This window comes from Enhydra lutris, unplaced genomic scaffold, assembly GCF_002288905.1.
Source record: "Enhydra lutris kenyoni isolate GAN:26980312 unplaced genomic scaffold, ASM228890v2 scaffoldscaffold31, whole genome shotgun sequence".
Classification (NCBI taxonomy): Eukaryota; Metazoa; Chordata; class Mammalia; order Carnivora; family Mustelidae; genus Enhydra; species Enhydra lutris.
The window spans coordinates 4,939,373-4,958,571 of NW_019154115.1; the positions used below are offsets into that span (position 1 = coordinate 4,939,373).

Below are 19,199 nucleotides of genomic sequence, written 5' to 3' on the forward strand. Positions count from 1 at the left end.
GGGAGGTTCAGTATAGTAATTGCTCACTCCAATTCTAAAAAACCTGCTTGCCAGGGCGCCTGGGTGGCTCAGTGGGTTAAAGCCTCTGCCTTCGGCTCGGGTCATGGTCTCAGGGTCCTGGGATCGAGCCCCGCATCGGGCTCTCTGCTCAGCGGGGAACCTGCTTCCTCCTCTCTCTCTGCCTGACTACTTGTGGTCTCTATCAAATAAATAAATAAAAAAAAAATCTAAAAAAAAAACCAAACAAACCTGCTTGCCTTTTGAATATTCTGAAACTGAGTTTTGCAGACTGGATTCTTATGACTCTAAGAGAAAAGGAAACACAGTACCACAAAAGAGCTTTTTCCAATCTTGTATCACAAAGCATCAAAAGTATATGGTCTAGCAAGGGCATAACCTATGGCTATTAGAGTACCTAGGGACATACTACAAGTAAACTCTTAAAATCTTCTGTTATTTATAATGCTAACACTTACAAATGGCATACTCAAAAGTTTTATAGAAGACTAACCTGCGGCACAGTCCAACCATGTTATGTATTCAGAAAAGAGGACCTCAGATTTTATTTATTTTTTTTTTAAAGACTACTAGTTTAGTTCAAAAAAATAATTTATTTCTGGGATGACTTTTAGGGAGTCAGGAAAGATTGCTCTCATATGTATTGACTTGTAAGAGGAAGACAATCTGACATTTAAAGACATACTCTGTGTTATCAGAACAACTTTTCCCAGAGAGACTCTGAGTCTTTCATAGTCTAGATACCTAAGCCAACAGTTACTGAAATGATATTGCCTTATCTTTATCCACACTACGGCCTCAGCCATCTATGTCACTCCTTTTGCTGTCCTTCCCTCCCTATTTCACCTCTATGGCTGATTGCCAGTTTCTGATCTTTTATTTTCCTGCTCCCATTTTTATTAGGTCTCTTTTTTATCCAAAACACACTGACTTGAAATGGACATTTTTTTGTAGCTTTCTCAGACTTTCAGTTTCAATTCATGTTCACTCAGCTTGCTATGTAACCTGTATTACTTACATTGTGTTTTCCCTGACTAAAAGAAACTGAGTTATTGCCTTTGCAGTTACTGAGTGGTGAGGTTATTTTGGGCCATGAGGGCTGGGGGCAAAGGTAGGCTGGGGAGGGAGGTGAAATAAATTCACAGCTGAAACTAATCTTTGGTTTTCAAGCCTCATATGCACCGCAATCTAATTCTTGTTAGGAGTAGAATTAATGTGTGTACATTAATCTGTGTACATATCATCTGGATGTTAATTACTTGAAACTCAGAAAAAACACATCAATGATTTAGGAGGGATAGCATTTTTTATTCTTGGTTCCATATTTAAAAAATAACATCGTTTCCATTTTGAATTAAGTGGAAGGGTTAAGAAAGGTCACTTTTTCTGCTTTATAATTGCAAAAACAAACCAACTTTAAGCCTGCAAGTTTTAGATACAATAATACCCCTGATATCACCATGACATAACAAACCAATTCTGCCAGATTACAGATAGAGAGGAAAGGAAAAATTGACTATCAGAAAGCAGCAATACTTATTAGAAATAACAGGTAGCCTTAGGAAGTTATCAGCTATGAGTTTTAAAGCCACAGAACTTTAGATGTTAAGGAAGGAGTGTATGCATGGCTAACAGACAAAGTGTAGAAAAGCTGTTATCGATGCAGAGCAGCAAGTCAACCCATCCACTGAGCAAACTAAAAGGTCCAGCAGCCATATATTTTAATGAAGTTACTCAAGATTCCCCCTCTCTTAAAGCAGTCCAGGAATCAGATGGGGGAAGATGGGCTAACATCATCTTTATCAAATATCTGCAAAGGTTACAAAGATAGCCAGAAAAGCCTCGCATGGCGAACAGAAGAGATACCACAGAAATGAGTATTTGATTCTCCCAATATTTAGATCTTGAATTAGGTTAGATCTTGACCTGCTTCTACCCGAAGCTTGATTCTTCTAGAATGTTCTTCTTGCATTCCTTTAGATTTCACATATACTTGATTTCTTTAAAGATCACTGCTTTTCCTTAGGAATAAGCCAATGTGGATAAGGGAGACAAAAAGGGAATTAATAAATGTTAAGATAGCGTGGTTTGAAGGTTTTGATACATAACTTCAAGCCATTTTCACAGAGCACACTGCTCTCAAGTTAGGGTTAAAGTGAAACTTTCCATCTGGATAATGCAGAGGAGGACATTGTTCCAGGGAAAAATAAGAACATTAAACTTCCCTCCACTGGGCATCTTCCTTCAGGCACTGAGACTGCAGCCATCCAATAAATGGGGATGGGCGGAGAGAAAAGACTTCAAAAGTCACAGATATACTTTGATAGCTAATTTTTGGCAAGTCTGGCAATGAGATCTTTCCATTCTCCTCTCTTCTTTGTGATGTATGTAGGAGTGAGTAGCTGCAATAGTGATTCTGGCTGTTGCCTAAAGAAGTTCTGACACAAGGCCTCAGTGTTACAAATCACATACATCCCACAGTCATAGCTGTTTTGTTGAGCAGGGGCTTTTTCTTCCACAAAGGCCAGTTTGTCTCCTTTTCTGCCCAAGAAAGCTTCCAGTTTCTCTGCTACCTGCTTTGCATGGACTGAGTTACTTCTGCTATGAGAATCATAGTGAAAAAAGCTATTTTTATCTTGGACATAAACCAACAAACTCCAATGGGTTCCCCCAGCTGCCTCGTTGGAATTATCATTGATGGCTAAAAATAAAACTCTTTTGTTGGGGAGGTCCAGGGGTTCAAGGAACATGGCAATCTCTGCTTGGTTGCTAGTGCACTTGATGAACTGGGTAACTTCGGGGCTGATGAAGCAGACACGGTCAGAACAGTCATGAAACTGACTGTTGGCAAAGTACTCAAAGGCAAATCCAATGATATGGTCATTGAGCCAGCTTGGAGGATCCAATAGTGAGACATCTGATTGCCGCAGTAGACTGTCCATGTAACTCAAGACTACAGGGTCCATCTTGTACTGACCAGGGTTGATGAGAAATTCCAGAAGCTGAAGGAGAGGCAGAAGATAATATTTACTGTTGAATATGATACCTGGGTGTAAAATGAGGGTCATAAATAGGAGCTACTCTTACAGGGTTTTGGTAAAGATTAAATATAATTGCAAAGTGTTCAGCAACAATGCCTGACTAAGAGTAAACATTCAAGAGACCCTAACTTACGTGCTATATGTTAACAATTAGAATGAAAACTTTGGAAATTTTTCATGCTGAAACAATAAACATGATTAAAAAAAAAAGATTTTATTTATTTATTTGACAGAGAGAGACACAGCAAGAGAGGAACACAAGCAGGGAGAGGGAGAAGCAGGCTTCCTGCTGAGCAGGGAGGCTGATGCAGGCCTCGATCCCAGGACCCTGGGATCATGACCCAAGCCTAAGGGTCTGGGTCTTCGCCCAGCTGCCCAATGACTGAGCCACCCAGGTGCCCCAATAAGCATGAATTTTTAATTTCCTCTTTAGAGGCAGAGTTTTGTTAAAATTATAACAAATATTTACGAAACTTCCTAGCATTAACCATATACTTATTTGTCCCTTTATGCATGATAATAATGGCAAATTATTTTTACATTAAAGTGAATTTTCAAAGAGTCTAAAAAAAAATGTTGCTCATTAACAAAGGAAACAGTTTCCATTTCAACATTAATTTGAAAGAGAAAAGATAAAAATATTGCTTCCTCATTCCATAATGGAAAGTGACAGTGATTAGAGTTGTAGTTAAAAGGAACTAAAATTTCAAGAATAGAAAATTGTGAGAGTAACACAAATGAAAACCATTCCTGGTTCTGCCGGAGTTGCAAGCATGAGTGATATAATATGTCCTAGTTCACTTCCCATCTTTAACCTCAAGTGGTAAGATAAAGACTATGTAATTTTATAATATAAGCTAGGGGGCACCTGCGTGGCTCAGGTGGTTAGGCATCTGCACTGGGCTTGGGTCATGATTCTAGGTCCTGGGACTGAGCCCCAAGTTGGGCTCCCAGCTCAGCAGGGAGTCTGCTCCTCCTTCTCACTCTGCCTCTCCTCCTGCTTGTGCTCTCTCTCTCTCAAATAAATAAATAAATCTTTAAAAAATATATATAAGTTAGAATTTTTTGGTAAACTGAAAGGTCGTTAGGCACAGGAATCAAGAGACCTGGATCTAGCCCCAGTCCTATCACAAACTTTATATGCTTTTGTCCTTGCTTTTGTTGTCTGTGAAAAGGATATAGACCTGCTTTACATCCCTCAGTGAATTGTAGAAGAGGCCACACAGTTTTACTCAAAGGTATGGAAAGAATATAAAATGTTGTACCAACAGTATTTATATCATTAATTGCTATTAATAAGGTGATTAGAAAATCTAGATAGCACTCCATACCAATGAAAGCAAATGAGGTTTGGAAACAAACATCTATTCCTCTTATCTTGTCCAAACAGAAGCATGACTAATTTAGAGTAGAGCAGGACAAATTATATGAGTTTTAAGATTAATATAGTCATGATCACCCAAGGTAAGGTGCTAACAAAGACAGGAAGTCTGATCAGAGTGGAGGGTAACATAATATCTGAGCAAAAGAGAGCTAACTGCTATTCATGACCTGGCAGCATTACAACATCACTACAAATCACAAAGCAATCAACAGTCACATGAAGAAAGAGAGTAAAAAACAAAGCATACTGTAAGAAAATGTAACCATCTCTATGAAAGACTGGGCTAGAATAATCAATTTAATCAATTCTGGCCGTTAGACCAAGTTTCTACCACTTGATCACACTACTAAAATAATACAATTTTGTGGCACAACCATTTCCCTGTAATTAAAACTCCGCAAAAACCTACACAGAAAAATAAACATACCCCTCAAGAGAAAAAGCCTAAAGTACGTGAGGTAACTAAGAAGCACCAAAGATGGTTTTCGGTGCATAGAGTATATCATAATTGAACTATTTCAGAAACAATATAAAGCTGTTTATGAGGAAAAAAATATATGTCCTAATACAGATATACAAAATAAGATGGCATGAATTAAGATTTTCTTAGGAAGAGAGAATAACTTTAGCAGAGACACAAACTAGAGCCAGGAACAAAGTTAACGAGGCATAGAGCACATTTGCTATGGGTGGGCCACAAATCTGGCTGTAAGCTTTTTGGCAGCTAACCAGAGAGCATTAAGTTAAACATTCACAATGTCCATAAGGTAAAAACAAAGCAATTGCTCAGAAGAGGTAAAAGCATTCTTTGTATCAAGCTTAGACAGTTTTTGTTCAAGAAATTTTCATAAAAGACACAGTGTATCATAATGAATAATATGCCACAATATTTTTATAATAGATGAAGTCGTATCAGAGGATTGTTTCTTAAAAGAATCCTTCATATCCAGCCTGATGGCAAATGAATAAACAGCATTCTAGTAAAAGCAAGTCTATGGAGGCTAGATACTCAGCTTGCTGCTGATCTGACTTAAGAGTAAATGAATATGAAAAGGGAATGACTTCTTGTGCATCAAGCAAGTCTCCCTCAATCTGCCCCCGCCATGCTTTCAATGAATACTGTGTAGTGGTAAATGCCATATTGTACTGTCTGGCAAATACTCGGAGACCTACTCTCTATGCTATCAGCTGAACTCAAACCCATATCTTAATAGCCAAACCAACTAGGGACAGAAATCTACAAGGAGACTTGAAAAGACAGGCATCTCATCTTGGAGGGAGTGACCAAAAAGGCCAAGATTTCTTTCAAAAAAAGTTTTAGTGTTTTGATTTTGAAAATACCCAAAAGACAGACAATGGGTCAATCAAGGATCTGGCTCTATCCCACTGGATGGAAGGATTGCATGACTGCAATAGTTTAACCACAACAATCCTAAAGCAAATGGAACCAAACTAGCCTTTGGCCAAACCATCATTTGCAAAGAAAAACTCTAAACTTCACATCTGAAGACTTAAATTTTAGACTCAGTTCTGTCACTCATTGGCCGTGTGATCATAAATAAACTACTTAATTTCTTTAAGCCTCAATATCCTCTTCTGTAAAGTGAGAATAATACATGACCTTTCTCAGAGTATTTGTCAATATAAAATGAAGAAACACTGATAACTAAGATTTTTTTAAAAATGTAACATAAAGTAGTATTTCCAGACATCCATTGTGTCATGGAGAAATTTATATCCCAACAACAGGTAACTGTATCTCATTCAATAAATGTTTATTGAGTGTTTCCTCTGTGCTAGGGGCTGGAAATACAGAATGGGAATGAAATAGTCATAATTCTTACCCTCACTGAGCTTAAGCTCAGTGAAGTTATAATGTGGTTATAATGAAGACATCATAAATATACATATATTTATGTATATATTATATATATAATACATACATAATGAAGACATCATAAATATACAATTTTTTTAGTCAATAAACACCTACTGAGAACCCAATTTTTTTTTTTTAAGATTATTTGAGAGAGAGAGAGCATGTGAGAGATCATGAGCAGGGGGAGAGGAAGAGGGAGAAGCAGACGCCCCCCTTCCCTGCTGTGCAAGGAACCTGATGTGGGACTTGATCTCAGGACTCTGGGATTGTGACTGAATCGAAGGCAGACGTTTAACTGACTGAGCCACCCAGGCACTCCTGAATACCCAATATTAGCTATTGTGGGAGATACCAAGATGTACAAGGTAGCTTATAGTCAATGAGATAAGAAACCCACAAGGGGCAGAAATAAAATGTATGGGAATTCAGAATAGGGAACAATGACCCCTGGTTAAGAGGGTGAAAGGGAAGGAGAGCTGAGATCAGGAACAATTTCACGGAGAAAGTGATGTAAAAGTGGGCTCTTGAAAGGCAGGTAGAGTTGGATGTATGGAGGAGGGCATTAGGAAGGTAAGAGACACAAGGGAAGTGCCTTAAGAAGAGTGGTCCAGTCTGGCTGGAATGAAGTTAGAGTCAGGGTGCAGGTGAGGGTAGATAAAGATTATCAAAAGCTAAATGGTAATGGACTGAAGTACAGGTGAAAGAGTTTGAAATTTATACTGGAGGAAATGGGAAGCCATTATGGCAAGGCTGGTGCTTTATTAAGTTTACTAATTCAGCTGAGGTATACAGGATTAATTGGTAGGGAGAGAATATGGAAAAAGACGGGCGCCTGGGTGGCTCAGTGGGTTAACGCCTCTGCCTTCAGCTCGGGTCATGATCTCAGGGTCCTGGGATCGAGCCCCGCATCGGTTCTCCGCTCTGCAGAGAGCCTGCTTCCTCCTCTCTCTGCCTGCCTCCCTGCCTACTTGTGATCTCTGTCTGTCAAATAAATAAATAAATAAATCTTAAAAAAAAAATATGGAAAAAGAGATCAAGTAGAATTTTATTGAGAGTGAAAGTGAAGATATAGGAGGAAATGACCTAAATCAGGGGAAATGGTAGTAGAAATGGGGAGGCAAGGAGGAAAAGGTACTGTAGACAGAGACTCAGTAAGTGATCAGAGAATAGTGGATAAGAGAGAAGAATTGGGAAATGGTCTGTAGGTTTTAGTTGGGGTGACTGAAAGGATGATGATCCCGTTATTAATGGGGTAGGGAAAGGGAGACAGAAAGGGACCTACCAAAAGAACCAAGAGCCATCTAGAACCATCCTAGGGATATTTCCTTTCTATATAGTGAGCACTGTGGTTGGTGTATCTGAGGTACAATAAATGTTTGCCAGAGGACTGAAGCATTTCAAAGAAAGGAGTCAGAACATATGGATTAAGGAAAACAAGATAAATAAGGCCTCTTAAGATGTTTGTATTGTCTTTCACAACCCCATTTTTGCTTTGGTTTTGTGTTTTTTCTGTTCTCCTCTGTTAATTAATAGTAAATTCCTTCAGAAATAAGACCTATGTACTTGGTCTTGGTGGATGGTAAGGAAGATTGGGGAGTGAACTAAGGAGGCAGTAATCTCCCAATTCTATTTGTAAAGTCCCATAAATCATATTATAGTTCTATGTTTTGGAGTTAGGAGGCTTTGGGTCCAGGCTCTGACTTTGCCACTTGCCTATCTATGTGACTCCGGGCAAGTTATTTATTCTTTTTCTGGGCCTCATTCTCCTCATCTGTAAAATGAGGTAATAAAAACACCTGCCTCACAGGGTTGTTACACAAAATAAAATATGAGTAAAAACATTCGGCATGGGGACGGCTGGGTGGCTCAGTCAGTGAGATGTCTGCCTTTGGCTTAGGTCATGATAGCAGAGTCCTGGGATTGAGCCTCACATTGGGCTTCCTGCTCAGTGGGGAGCCTGCTTCTCCCTCTGCCTGCGGCTCCCCCTGCTTGTCCCCTCTTTCTCTGACAAATAAATGAATAAAATCTTAAAAAAAACCCCAAAACCCCAAAACAAAACAAAACCAAAAAACCCACTCAGCTCATCTGACATACAGCAGGCTCTCAGAAAGTTTTCTTCCTTGCTCCCTATATTTCAGGTGGTAATAATGGGACTTGGGAATTTCTTTTTTTTTTTTTTAATATTTTATTTATTTATTTGAGAGAAAGAGAGAGAAAAAGAGGGATAGAGAGAGAGAGAGAACAAGCAAGGGGAGTGACAGGCAGAGGGAAAGGGCGAAGAATGCTCCCTGGGGAGCAGGGAGCCTGACAAAGGGCTCCATCCCAGGACCCTGGGATCATGATCTGAGCTGAAGGCAGATGCTTAACAGACTGAACCACCCAGGTGCCCCAGAAACTTCTTGAAAATAAAGCATGTTTGTCTTTTTTTATAAAACCACAAAGTCATAAAGGACAGACCTAGCTAGGACATGACTCCGTGCTCTGTGCTTTACCTTTGGCATAAGATGAGTGAATGCTGGGGCGCCTGGGTGGCTCAGTGGGTTAAGCCGCTGCCTTCGGCTCAGGTCATGGTCTCAGGGTCCTGGGATCGAGTCCCGCATCGGGCTCTCTGCTCAGCAGGGAGCCTGCTTCCCTCCCTCTCTCTCTGCCTGCCTCTCTGTCTACTTGTGATCTCTCTCTGTCAAAGAAATAAAATCTTTTTAAAAAAAAAAAAAAGATGAGTGAATGCTAACTCCAGAGAAAATTGTTCTCTCCACCTGAGTGAAGCAATGATGTTAATATGTTATCAGTATATACAAGCCCTGCAATTACAGTTTATTGTATCTTCCAACTTCTGTAGCTAAATGAAGCTAATATTGAAACCAGAGCATAGAACAGTTATAAACAAAGGCTTAATTTTTTTTTAAAAGGAGCCTACTTTTTCATATTAATCTTAAAATCCTTAAACCCAAGCATATTACTTGAATATTTATTATGAAAAATAAGGTAATTACATAAAAGGTAATAAGAACAACCTTAAAAGGGAAAATTTATAATTCAACAGTTACCAACCTGATTACCTGCTGATATAATTAAGGGAAGAAACTGCTGGCTCAGTAGAAAAAAACACTAGGTTGGGAGTCAGTTTCAATGAACTGTGTTCCAAAGGAGTGCTGTCTAATAGTACTTTTGGTGATTATGGAAATGTTCCTTATTGGTAATATCCAAAATAGTAGTCACTTGCCACATGTAGCTACTAAGCACTTGAAATGTGGCTAGTATGAACTGAATATTTAATTTTAATTAACTTAAACTTAAATTTAAATATCTACATGTGGCTCTTCGCTACTGTTTTAGACAGCACAGTTTCACAGATTTCATAGGTATTTTTTGAAAGAAAAGAAATAAGATTATATAGTTAAATAAGATAGGGAAATGCTGCATCCTAAAACTCCTTACTGGAGATTCATAAGGCACATAAGCATATTAGAGGCTAGAAGAAGTTCTGCAATAAAGAAAGGTAACTTTTCTTGGCCTTTTTTTTCTTCCCCCAAACTCACTTGACCATGAGACACTTTTTTTTTTTTTTAAAACAGAATATCTATCAATACCTTATTGTCTGTGCAGTGAAGTTTGGGATATGCTTGCTGAGCTATTTAACAAATGGCACTGAACAGACTGTTAAACATTCGATAAAAAAAGAAGTTAGATCTCTACTTCATACCTTTTATTAAATTATATTTTAGATGGAGTAAAATTTAAATGTTAAGAAAGGAAACAAAAATATTGGAAGAAAATAGAGCTTAATACACTTACGTGAATGGCCAATAAACACACGTAAAGAAACTCAACACTTTACTAGTAATCAAAAGAAATCAAGTTAAAGCAAGATTTCATCTTTAGCTATCAAATCAGCAACGATGAGGGAAAACTGGTAAGTTGCAATGCTGAGAGACCATGGGAAAACAGGCATTCTCCTTGTTTATCGGAATATAAACAAATACAAGCTTTTTGAAGGGTAGTTTGCCATTATATTTTAATTCTTAAGAAATGTCTACATGCACCTATTACACTTTCAGAAATTTATCTTAGGGGAAACATTAAGGATGTGTGCAAAAATTTAACAAGAATGTTCATCATAGCAATGTTTATAAGAGAAAAACTAAAAGAATCTGAAAGTTCAAAAGAAGACTGGTAAATTTAAATAACAGGCTTTCATACAAGGAAATATTTCAGCCATTAAAAAACAAAATTGTAGATACAAATTTACTGACATAGATATTCATGATATGCTATGAAAAGGAAGTTTATACAAAATTTCTACAAAATAGGGGCACCTGGGTGGCTCAATGGTTAAGCCTCTGCCTTTCGCCTGGGTCATAATCTCAGGGTCCTGGGATCGAGCTCCATGTCAGGCTCTCTGCTCGGCAGGGAGCCTGCTTCCCCCCTCCTCTCTGCCTACTCATGATCTCTGTCAAATAAATAAAATCTTTAAAAAAAATTTGTATAAAATATACACAAAAATAATCAAGAATGATAGCCAAAGTTTAAATATCATTTTAAAAAGAGAATTATTAGTACTTCTTAGCTTTTTTCCTTCTACCTTTTGATACTGTCTGCTTTATTTTTTTACCCTTTCTTTTTATAGTGAGCACATAACCAGTAAATACAGCTATTTCCATTCAGGAAGAAAAAAGATGTACCACCTCCCACTCTTACACTGACCTAAAATATGTCTGTTTCTTCAGCTCACTGATCTCACTTCTGTCCTCTGGGAAAAAAACAGAGGAAGTCTAATCTCTCTTCTACAAACCTTCAAACACAAAGATGTAAAATTAATCTGTTTACCAAAATTGGATTACATTCAATTTCTAATATATGATTCCATTTGCGATTTCACAAAAAGAATAAAATCCCAAGACCAAATGTGCTTTTCATGGCAGCATAAGCAGAAATATTTTCAGGAAGGAAGTTCAATTTTTTTTTTTTTTTTGGTTTCAATTTCCCCCATTAAACATTTCCTTTTAAAGCTAGCTTAAACCATCCAAAGATTTGTATAAAGTGGAATTTCAAAATTACCATCAAGATTTATATATCCCTCTTGAAGGCAGAGATTATTAGATTTTACTCATCCTTGTTTTCTTTAGTGATTGACAAACTGGAGAAATTTTAATAAATGTTTTTCCTGAACAAAATACCGAAGTAAAATACATTTTGAAAAACTCCTAAAAACAAAATTGTTATAAACATAGGAAGATCTCTTAATTTCATAAATTGCTTACAAATTTGACAATATTCCTCTGACATCAGTATTTTATAAGTAGAGGAATTTAGATCTCAAAGTAGAAAAACTACTTGGTATGATGATTGTGCCTATTAACTCTACTACCATAAATCCCATTTGGTCCTGTCTTGGGCCAGGGAGATAAACTAGGTGACTTTTTAGGATTTCTTCTAGAACTAAGGTTCTCTATTTACTGCTCTGTTACTACATATGGCTATCAAGGGCTAAGGTGTCATTGACTATGAAAAGAATTTTATTCTCAGTCTCATTTCTAACTCAAAGGTTCCATTTATAATTGTACCACATTTTTTTCCTTCCTCTAAACCTGATGTAAACACCAGCCTTTTCTTAAACTGTGCTTTGCTGAGAATTTTCTGAGAAATGACTTTATACAACTGCAAAATTTAAAATACCTGGGGTTGTTAAGACAGTGTGCAGGGAGGCCAATAGGTTCAATGAGAGGTCTGAGTAAGATACTATTTTATAAAGGAGTGGACAGATTTTATCATATGCATCAACACATTAAAGCTCATAAGGTGTGATCAAGCTAAAGTTGTAATCTGACTGATTTCTTAAATAACCACTGTGTTCAGCACACAGTAGATAGATCCAAACATAGTTTTAAAGAGTATGAAAACCCACCATCTTTTAATCTTATTTTTCCTATAGATTTCAAAGCCTGGTAAATAATTATTTCATAAATAGTTAAGAGGTAGATTGTTATTACAAACTCCTACTTAATGGATTTCAAAAATGTGGTTGGCACATAGTAGGGGCTAAATGAATATTTAATAAATTAATGAAAGAAATAATGAATATATGTTTTACTGTATTGTGCTCATAGGAAAACAAGATCTGAAGTGTCCCAATTACACACAAGGAATTTTCTGTTGTAGCAATTTGTCTTTAAATGTTAATTAACACAAATATTTGTGAGTTATCTGACCAAGCTTGACTTATATATTATTAAGCAGGGCTAAATATTTTTAGCAACTATTTATTTTAGCTTGCTAATGTAAAATTCCAAGTTGCTACAACAAATAGTAGTGAGAATATTAGAGCCAACTAAGGCCAAAAATCCCAAGCTTTTGTTTTGAAGGAATTGAACCCTCTACAGTACTCTGAGAATTTATTCATTGGCCATAAGGGAAGGAGAGCCTCAAGTTTTTTTTTTTTTTTTTTTTTTTTTTTTTAGATTTTTATTTATTTATTCGACAGACAGAGATCACAAGTAGGCAGAGAGGCAGACAGAGAGAGAGGAGGAAGCAGGCTCCCCGCCAAGCAGAGAGCCCGATGTGGGGCTCGATTCCAGGACCCTGGGATCATGACTTGAGCCGAAGGCAGAGGCCTTAACCCACTGAGCCACCCAGGTGCCCCTCAAGTTTTTTTTTTTAAGATTTTATTCATTTATTTGAGAGAGAGAAAGAGACAGCGATAGTGACAGAGATAGTGGGAGAGAGCACAAGTGGGGAGGAGAGGGAGAAACAGACTCTCCTCCTGAGCAGGGAGCACGATGTGGGTGGGGCTCAATCCCAGGACCCTGGAATCATGACCTGAGCCAAAGGCAGACGCTTAACTGACTGAGCCACCCAGGCACCCCAGAAGGCCTCAAGTTTTTAAACCTATAATCTAGATGCTCAAAAATACTAATTGTAATTGGAACTTTTTTTTTTTTCAGTTTCAAGACTGTGTTTTAGTGCTTTTCTAACAGATGAAGGTGTGGAAGGGGTAGCCATTTAACTGGAAGCCAGAGAAAAGAAATTTCAGAGATCTTTTGTAAGTAATGAAGATTCTTAAAAAGCTTTGTAAGTTTCACGTATTCTTGCTGCAGATAGACCTGTTCCCCATTCCCCTAAAAAGGAGAAAACAGATGAACCTCAACCTCTATATGAACTTGATTCTCAGTCTGTATTGAACCGTATCAATACTCAAATGGTCTCCAATAGTTAGATGTACAAGATCAATATAGACTAGTCATGCTGAAGAAGGTAGTCTCTGAGAAACTGATTCAGAAAGTTAACTTTACATTACTTATTTGGATTAGTAATACTTGGACCCCATAATTATTTTTTTTGAATATGTTTAAAAAACATACAAGTTGGGGACTAGCTGGAATTTGTAAGTTTTGCATAGTCTGGTATTGATCAGTTTCTTTCTTATTTTTTTTTTTTATTATTGATCAGTTTCTAAAGAGATGGGTTATCTGGGCTTTGAGGACTTCCTTTTTGTTTGCTAATGCATTCTACTCATCTAAGAGGTTTAAGAGATTGACAAAGAGAGAGCAATCTTGACCTTAAAAAGTCAGAAATATAGGACTTACAGGTGTAGATGGAATTTAATCAAGGAAGGCCTTAGCAACACCTGGGAATCTATATATATTGTAAAAGCCATTACCCATCAGAAGTACTAACATTATCACTTATAACACAAAAAAATGGGCATCTCTATTGAAAGGTATGTGATTTAGTCCAATTTATATTTCTTTAGACTAGACAGTCACACTGGGGAAACAAAAATAACATAGCAGACTCTTTAGAGATCACATTATAGTAAAATTTAGTTAAAATTAAAAAAAAATTATTTACTGCTCCAGACTCTTCATTCCTGTCTTCTTCTTTTTTTTAAGATATTTATTTATTTATTTATTTATTTGACACAGAGAGAGAGAGATCACAAGTAGGCAGAGAAGGAGGCTCCCCGCTGAGCAAAGAGCCCAATGCAGGCTTTGATCCTAGGACCCTGGGATCATAACCTGAGCTGAAGGCAGAGGCTTAACCCACTTAGCCACCCAGGTGCCCTCATTCCTGTCTTTTGACAATCCAATCTACACATTACTGCTAGATTAGTTTTTTAAACAGAACTCTAATTAATTATTCTACTCAAAAAAATTTTAAATCTCTTCATTATCTACCAAATTTAGTACTAATTATACCCTGGCATTCAATGATTTCCACAAAAAGAGCCCCAATGTATCTTTCCCAATTTATTTCCTAGTACTGCTCCTGCATATATAAGTACAAGCTCAGTATTCCTATAGGCCTAAATTATTAGGCAATAGTGAATTAGTACTGGTTGCTGCCCTTAGGTACAAGAGGAAAAGAAAACAGCCAGTTCCCTACTACCAGAGAGAGGCTGGGAAATGAACACTATGCCAGTACCTTCTGAAACACAGATCTGATCTGTCATGTTCTTGCTTAAAACTATTATGGTCAGCTTTTTATAAATCTATGCTCCATGGGCCAGGATGCAGTAAGAATTAAAGGTTCCATGAACTTGGACTGGGAAAAAAACTGCATCTTGATTTTTGATAGTATCTAACTGAAATTTAACATTATCTTCAATAAGTATAGGATAATCCACAGTAGTATTAGCAGTCCCTATATCTTTTCACCAACAGAAATATATTTTCATATCACACTGAAGTTTTCCAAAATATTTCAAAATTTCAAAAGTATTTCAAAATACAATTTATACTCATCACTATTTTGAAATTACTTGCTGCCAGATGTTATTTAATGCATAAAGAAACACACATATGACCACATCAAACACCCGTTTTTTAAATATTTTTAAAATTTTCAATAAAATTGATTTTGTTTCTATTATTTTATTTTCACATTTAAAAACATTCTGAGATAGGGGCCACAGGCCAGGCTGCCAAAGAAGTCCATGGTGTAAAAAAAGGTTATTTTATTTTTATCTTTGTTTTTTATATCTATTAATTGCTTATAGTAGATAATCTAAATACTTTAGCCTGGAATTCAAGGCTCCTCATCATCTGTTCACACCCACTTTATCATCTTTATCTCTGCCCCACCCCTACCCTTCATATTAATTCCTAGTCATACCAGACAACAGTAATGCTGTCTTATCTGCAGGCAGATAGACAAGTTTTTGGATTAGCCCTAGTTAATAGACAGTAGCCATGCACTGCTTTGGCTTTGCCTTATAGAGACCTCTCTGCCTGCCAAGTGAATTGTTCTTTTAAAAGGTTTGTTTTCACTAATACTATGAGATCTAAATAGGGTTATATTTTAACTGTCTTTTATCTCTCTCCTAACTTAAATGATTGCTGAGTAACAGAAGACAGATTCTAAATTGGCAATGCACTGCAGTAATCTCTAGGGGAGTAAAGTTAATCTTCGAATCTTAAGTTGACTTAGCTCTTTTTGGGGACAGAAATGAAGATGCCCTTGATTGAGCTCTAAGGTTGGATCCCCAGCTGATAGATGCTGCTGGATGGTAGAGAAAGGGAAGAGAGCCTTAAGGTGGACTTCATAAGATTGAGGGATGGAACTGTGCTGAAGGGAAAGGCAGAAATGACGCTTTTCTCATCACCCAGAGTATTTATCCAAAACTGCCATCACTGTGCTCAAGCTTTGCATTCCATCCCCAACTCTCTCATCCAATGACTTCCATCTTAATGTTACAGAGCCAATGACATCAACTTCCTGCCCTTCCTAACTTTCCATCCTTTCTTTTCCTCTCAACCCTCAATGCACTTCAGGAGCCTTTAAGAAATACTGATGCCTGAGCCCCTAACCTCAGAGTTTGTTAGAACAGGAGCATTGGTTTTATTAAAAAAAAAAAAAAAACACAAAACAACAAAAAACCACCACCAACAAGCCCCCCCGCCAAAACACACAAAAAAGCTTCTCAGGTTATTCTAATGTGCACATAAGGTTGAGTTCCCCTAGTGTCCTTGATGCTATAAATCAGCCACCTTCATCCATGAATTGTCCACTTGTGGGTTCCATGGTACACTTTTACGCCCAAGTCCCCCATCTTTAAAGAAAAGATTCTTTCTGCCCATATTCTCGCCCCTCATCTCTCTTCACCCTTTACAACGGTGCTTTTTTAAAGGGTAATCTACGCCTATGGCCTCCACCAACTCTACTCCTCCAACGTTTTACTCTTACAATCAATACTGTCATGTTTCTGCACCCATCGTTCTCTCTGCTTCTATCTCCAACTTCTTGGCCAGCCACACTCACTAGTCTTTTAACACAACTTAGGAGTGACTCAAAGGTCACCTTGGAAAGAGTTTCCCCCACTCCTTCCACACAATCAGGGGCTCCTCTTCCATGCTCAGAGGGTTCTCTGCTTTTTTTTCTGTCATACATTAAAAAAAAAAAAGATTTTATTTGTCAGAGAGAGAGAGAGAGGGAGAGCGTGCGCGCAAGTAGGCAGTGTGGCAGGCAGAGGCAGAGACAGAAGCAGGCTCCCCGCCGGGAGCAAGGAGCCCGAGGCAGGACTCGATCCCAGGACCCTGGAATCATGACCTCAGCGGAAGGCAGACGCTTAAGGACTGAGCCATCCAGGCGCCCCCATAGTTTTACTTTATTACTACTGCGGATTCTCTCAACGTCTCCCACATAACACCACACTTGAGAAAGCTAAGACTGTTTCATTTACTTCTGACTTCCTAGAGTCTGAAGCACGAGAAAGCACTCCGTGAAAAGTCTGAAAAATGAATGGAAAGTCAGACTAGGAAACTAAGGTCGGGGGCGGGGAAATGCGGGGGAGAGGGCGTGTGCGTGGGAAGGGGCGGGGGCTAAGAGGGGCGGCGCAGAGAATCCAGCACCAGAACTGGAGAGGGGGCAAGGATATGCCAAATCTGCAAGGGCTGAAAAGCGGCTCCGTGCCGGGACAGACCGCCCGACCAACCAAAGTGGGGAGGCGCCTTCTTACCTGCCTCGGGCCTCACCACCCCAACCAGCCTTCAGGCACCTCTGTGTTGGCCGGAAAGCGAAAGCTACAGTCGCAAACCCAGAGTTTTTTACCCCAACCTTGCGACATTCCTCTCTACTAGAGTGAGAATCTGAGGCACGGTTCCGAGCTCTGCCGTAAGGTGAGGAAGAAAAGTCTGGGCGGGGCCGCCTGGGGCGGACGAATGGGGCGTGTCCGCGCAGGCGCCTGAGGTACTCTCTGGCGGCGTCACGTGCGGGGGCCAGGCCGGCAGGCTGGCCGGCTCTGGCGGGAGGTAGGGGGCGTGGGAGGTAAGTGCGCGCGCGCCTGCTCCTCTGCAGCCGGGAGTCGCGCGGGGCGGGGCCGCGTGCGCGGGGTCGGGGGCGCGCGGGCCTGAGCAGACGAGGGACGCGGCGGCGGTTGGCGGTGGCTGCTGAGAGTACCGCAAGGATTGTGAGAGGAGGCTGCGGAGGTACCCGCGGCACCCGCAGAGACAGCGACAGCGGCTGAGGCGGCGGTCCGACGCGTGCTCTCTGGGCGGGGTGCGGCGGGGTCTGTGCCTGCCCCGGCCGGGCGGAGTCTCTCTGACAGGGCGGGGGATGCGCGGCGGCCGCTCTCTCGGACCCTGAGGCTGCTGGGCCCACCCTCCCGGAACCGTCCGACCCTTGGTGGCCTTAGCCTCTGCTGTCTCCGGCGGCCTGACCCTGGGGCCGCGGGTGGGAAGTGGCTTCTGGCGAAGAGGAGGGGGCTGTGGTGGCCACCGCGGCGGAGCCCGAGGTAAGACCCGCCCAAGCCGCCGAGCGGCCCTGCCGCCCGGCCCGGCCCACGTCTCGGTCTAGCTCTTTGGCTCCTGCGGGGCCGCCCCGCCCCGCCCCAGCGGAGACGCCCGCGAGCGGGTCTGCCCGGGAGCCTCCCAGACACGCGATCGCGGCGCCGGGTCCCTTGTAGACCTCACCCAGCGTATCTTCCATTGGCCGGACACCATCCCGGTCCGCCAGCCCCGGCCGTTCTGGGACCCCCCACCCCAACACAGCCCATTAGAAGCCCCCTCGGATTCTCTTAGGACTCTTAATGGAGCCTTCAGACACTGTTACGGCCTCCCGTAAGCTGACCCGGTCACCGTTCCTCCGAAACCCAGTCACGGCCGCCCCCTAACCGATAGCGACCCCCCAGCTCCACGGCACGTCCATCGCAGCCACCCTGTTCCTGCTGACCCCTTCCCTCCCAGCTCTCTCTCCATCAGCCCTACCCACCACCTCGGCTTTGGGGTAGTCTGGTGATGCTCTCACCTCCCAGGGGATCTGTTCAGCACCTCTTAGACATCATCAGACAGTAGCCTTTCCCCAGCCCTTCACTCCGGCAGACCTTGTTATCTTTCTCTTTTCTTTGGTTGAAAAGGTTTTCCATTAAATCCTGGAGGGATGTTTGCTTAATCTAGTGTCTCCCCGCCCCCCCTCGCCCGTGGGGTTTAAGGGGACCAACTGACACCCGTGTTTGGAGTGTTTAATCTGGTGGCTGAGAAGGGAGGGACTGGGAGGAGTGTGGAAGCCCAGAGCAGAGGGTGTGTGTGTTGATAGGTCACACAGCCTGCTTCTCATCTCGTGTCTTCTGTGGAACGTGTGACTTTAAGGGACCTCTATAAGGATTAAATCACATTACACTAAGGGATGTGACAGTGTCTCCATGTAATATCATTCGCTTCACCTTCCTGTAGATTTTTACGCATTTTTTCCTTTGTTTTTGAATGATACCGGGGGATTCTTTTTTTAATGTGTTGTTTTGAATTTTCTAGAAAAAAGTAAGTTTTGTGGTTTTTCTTGATCTTTGAAGATTTTGATGTCAATTTAATAATACATTTCTGCTCCTTGAAGCAAGTACAGTTACCATGCAGTGTTGACTGATGTCATTACCAGCAGCCTTCTCAGC

General features: G+C 40.4%; 1 protein-coding gene across 1 annotated transcript; it reads right to left on the bottom strand.

The window, feature by feature from the left end:
* Positions 1-1,305: 1,305 nt before the first annotated feature.
* Positions 1,306-17,448, bottom strand: LOC111153265 (SUMO/sentrin peptidase family member, NEDD8 specific). Its single transcript, XM_022512176.1, has 2 exons — positions 17,277-17,448; positions 1,306-3,020 (listed from the first exon to the last, which is right to left on the bottom strand). The coding sequence occupies exon 2, from the start codon at positions 2,982-2,984 to the stop codon at positions 2,346-2,348; it is 639 nt and encodes a 212-aa protein (XP_022367884.1). The 5' UTR covers positions 2,985-3,020; positions 17,277-17,448; the 3' UTR covers positions 1,306-2,345.
* Between the last annotated feature and the right edge of the window lie 1,751 nt (positions 17,449-19,199).

Coding starts and splice junctions, on each gene's coding strand:
- LOC111153265 (XM_022512176.1), bottom strand. CDS start 2,984: ATGGACCCTGTAGTCTTGAGTTACATGGACAGTCTACTGCGGCAATCA.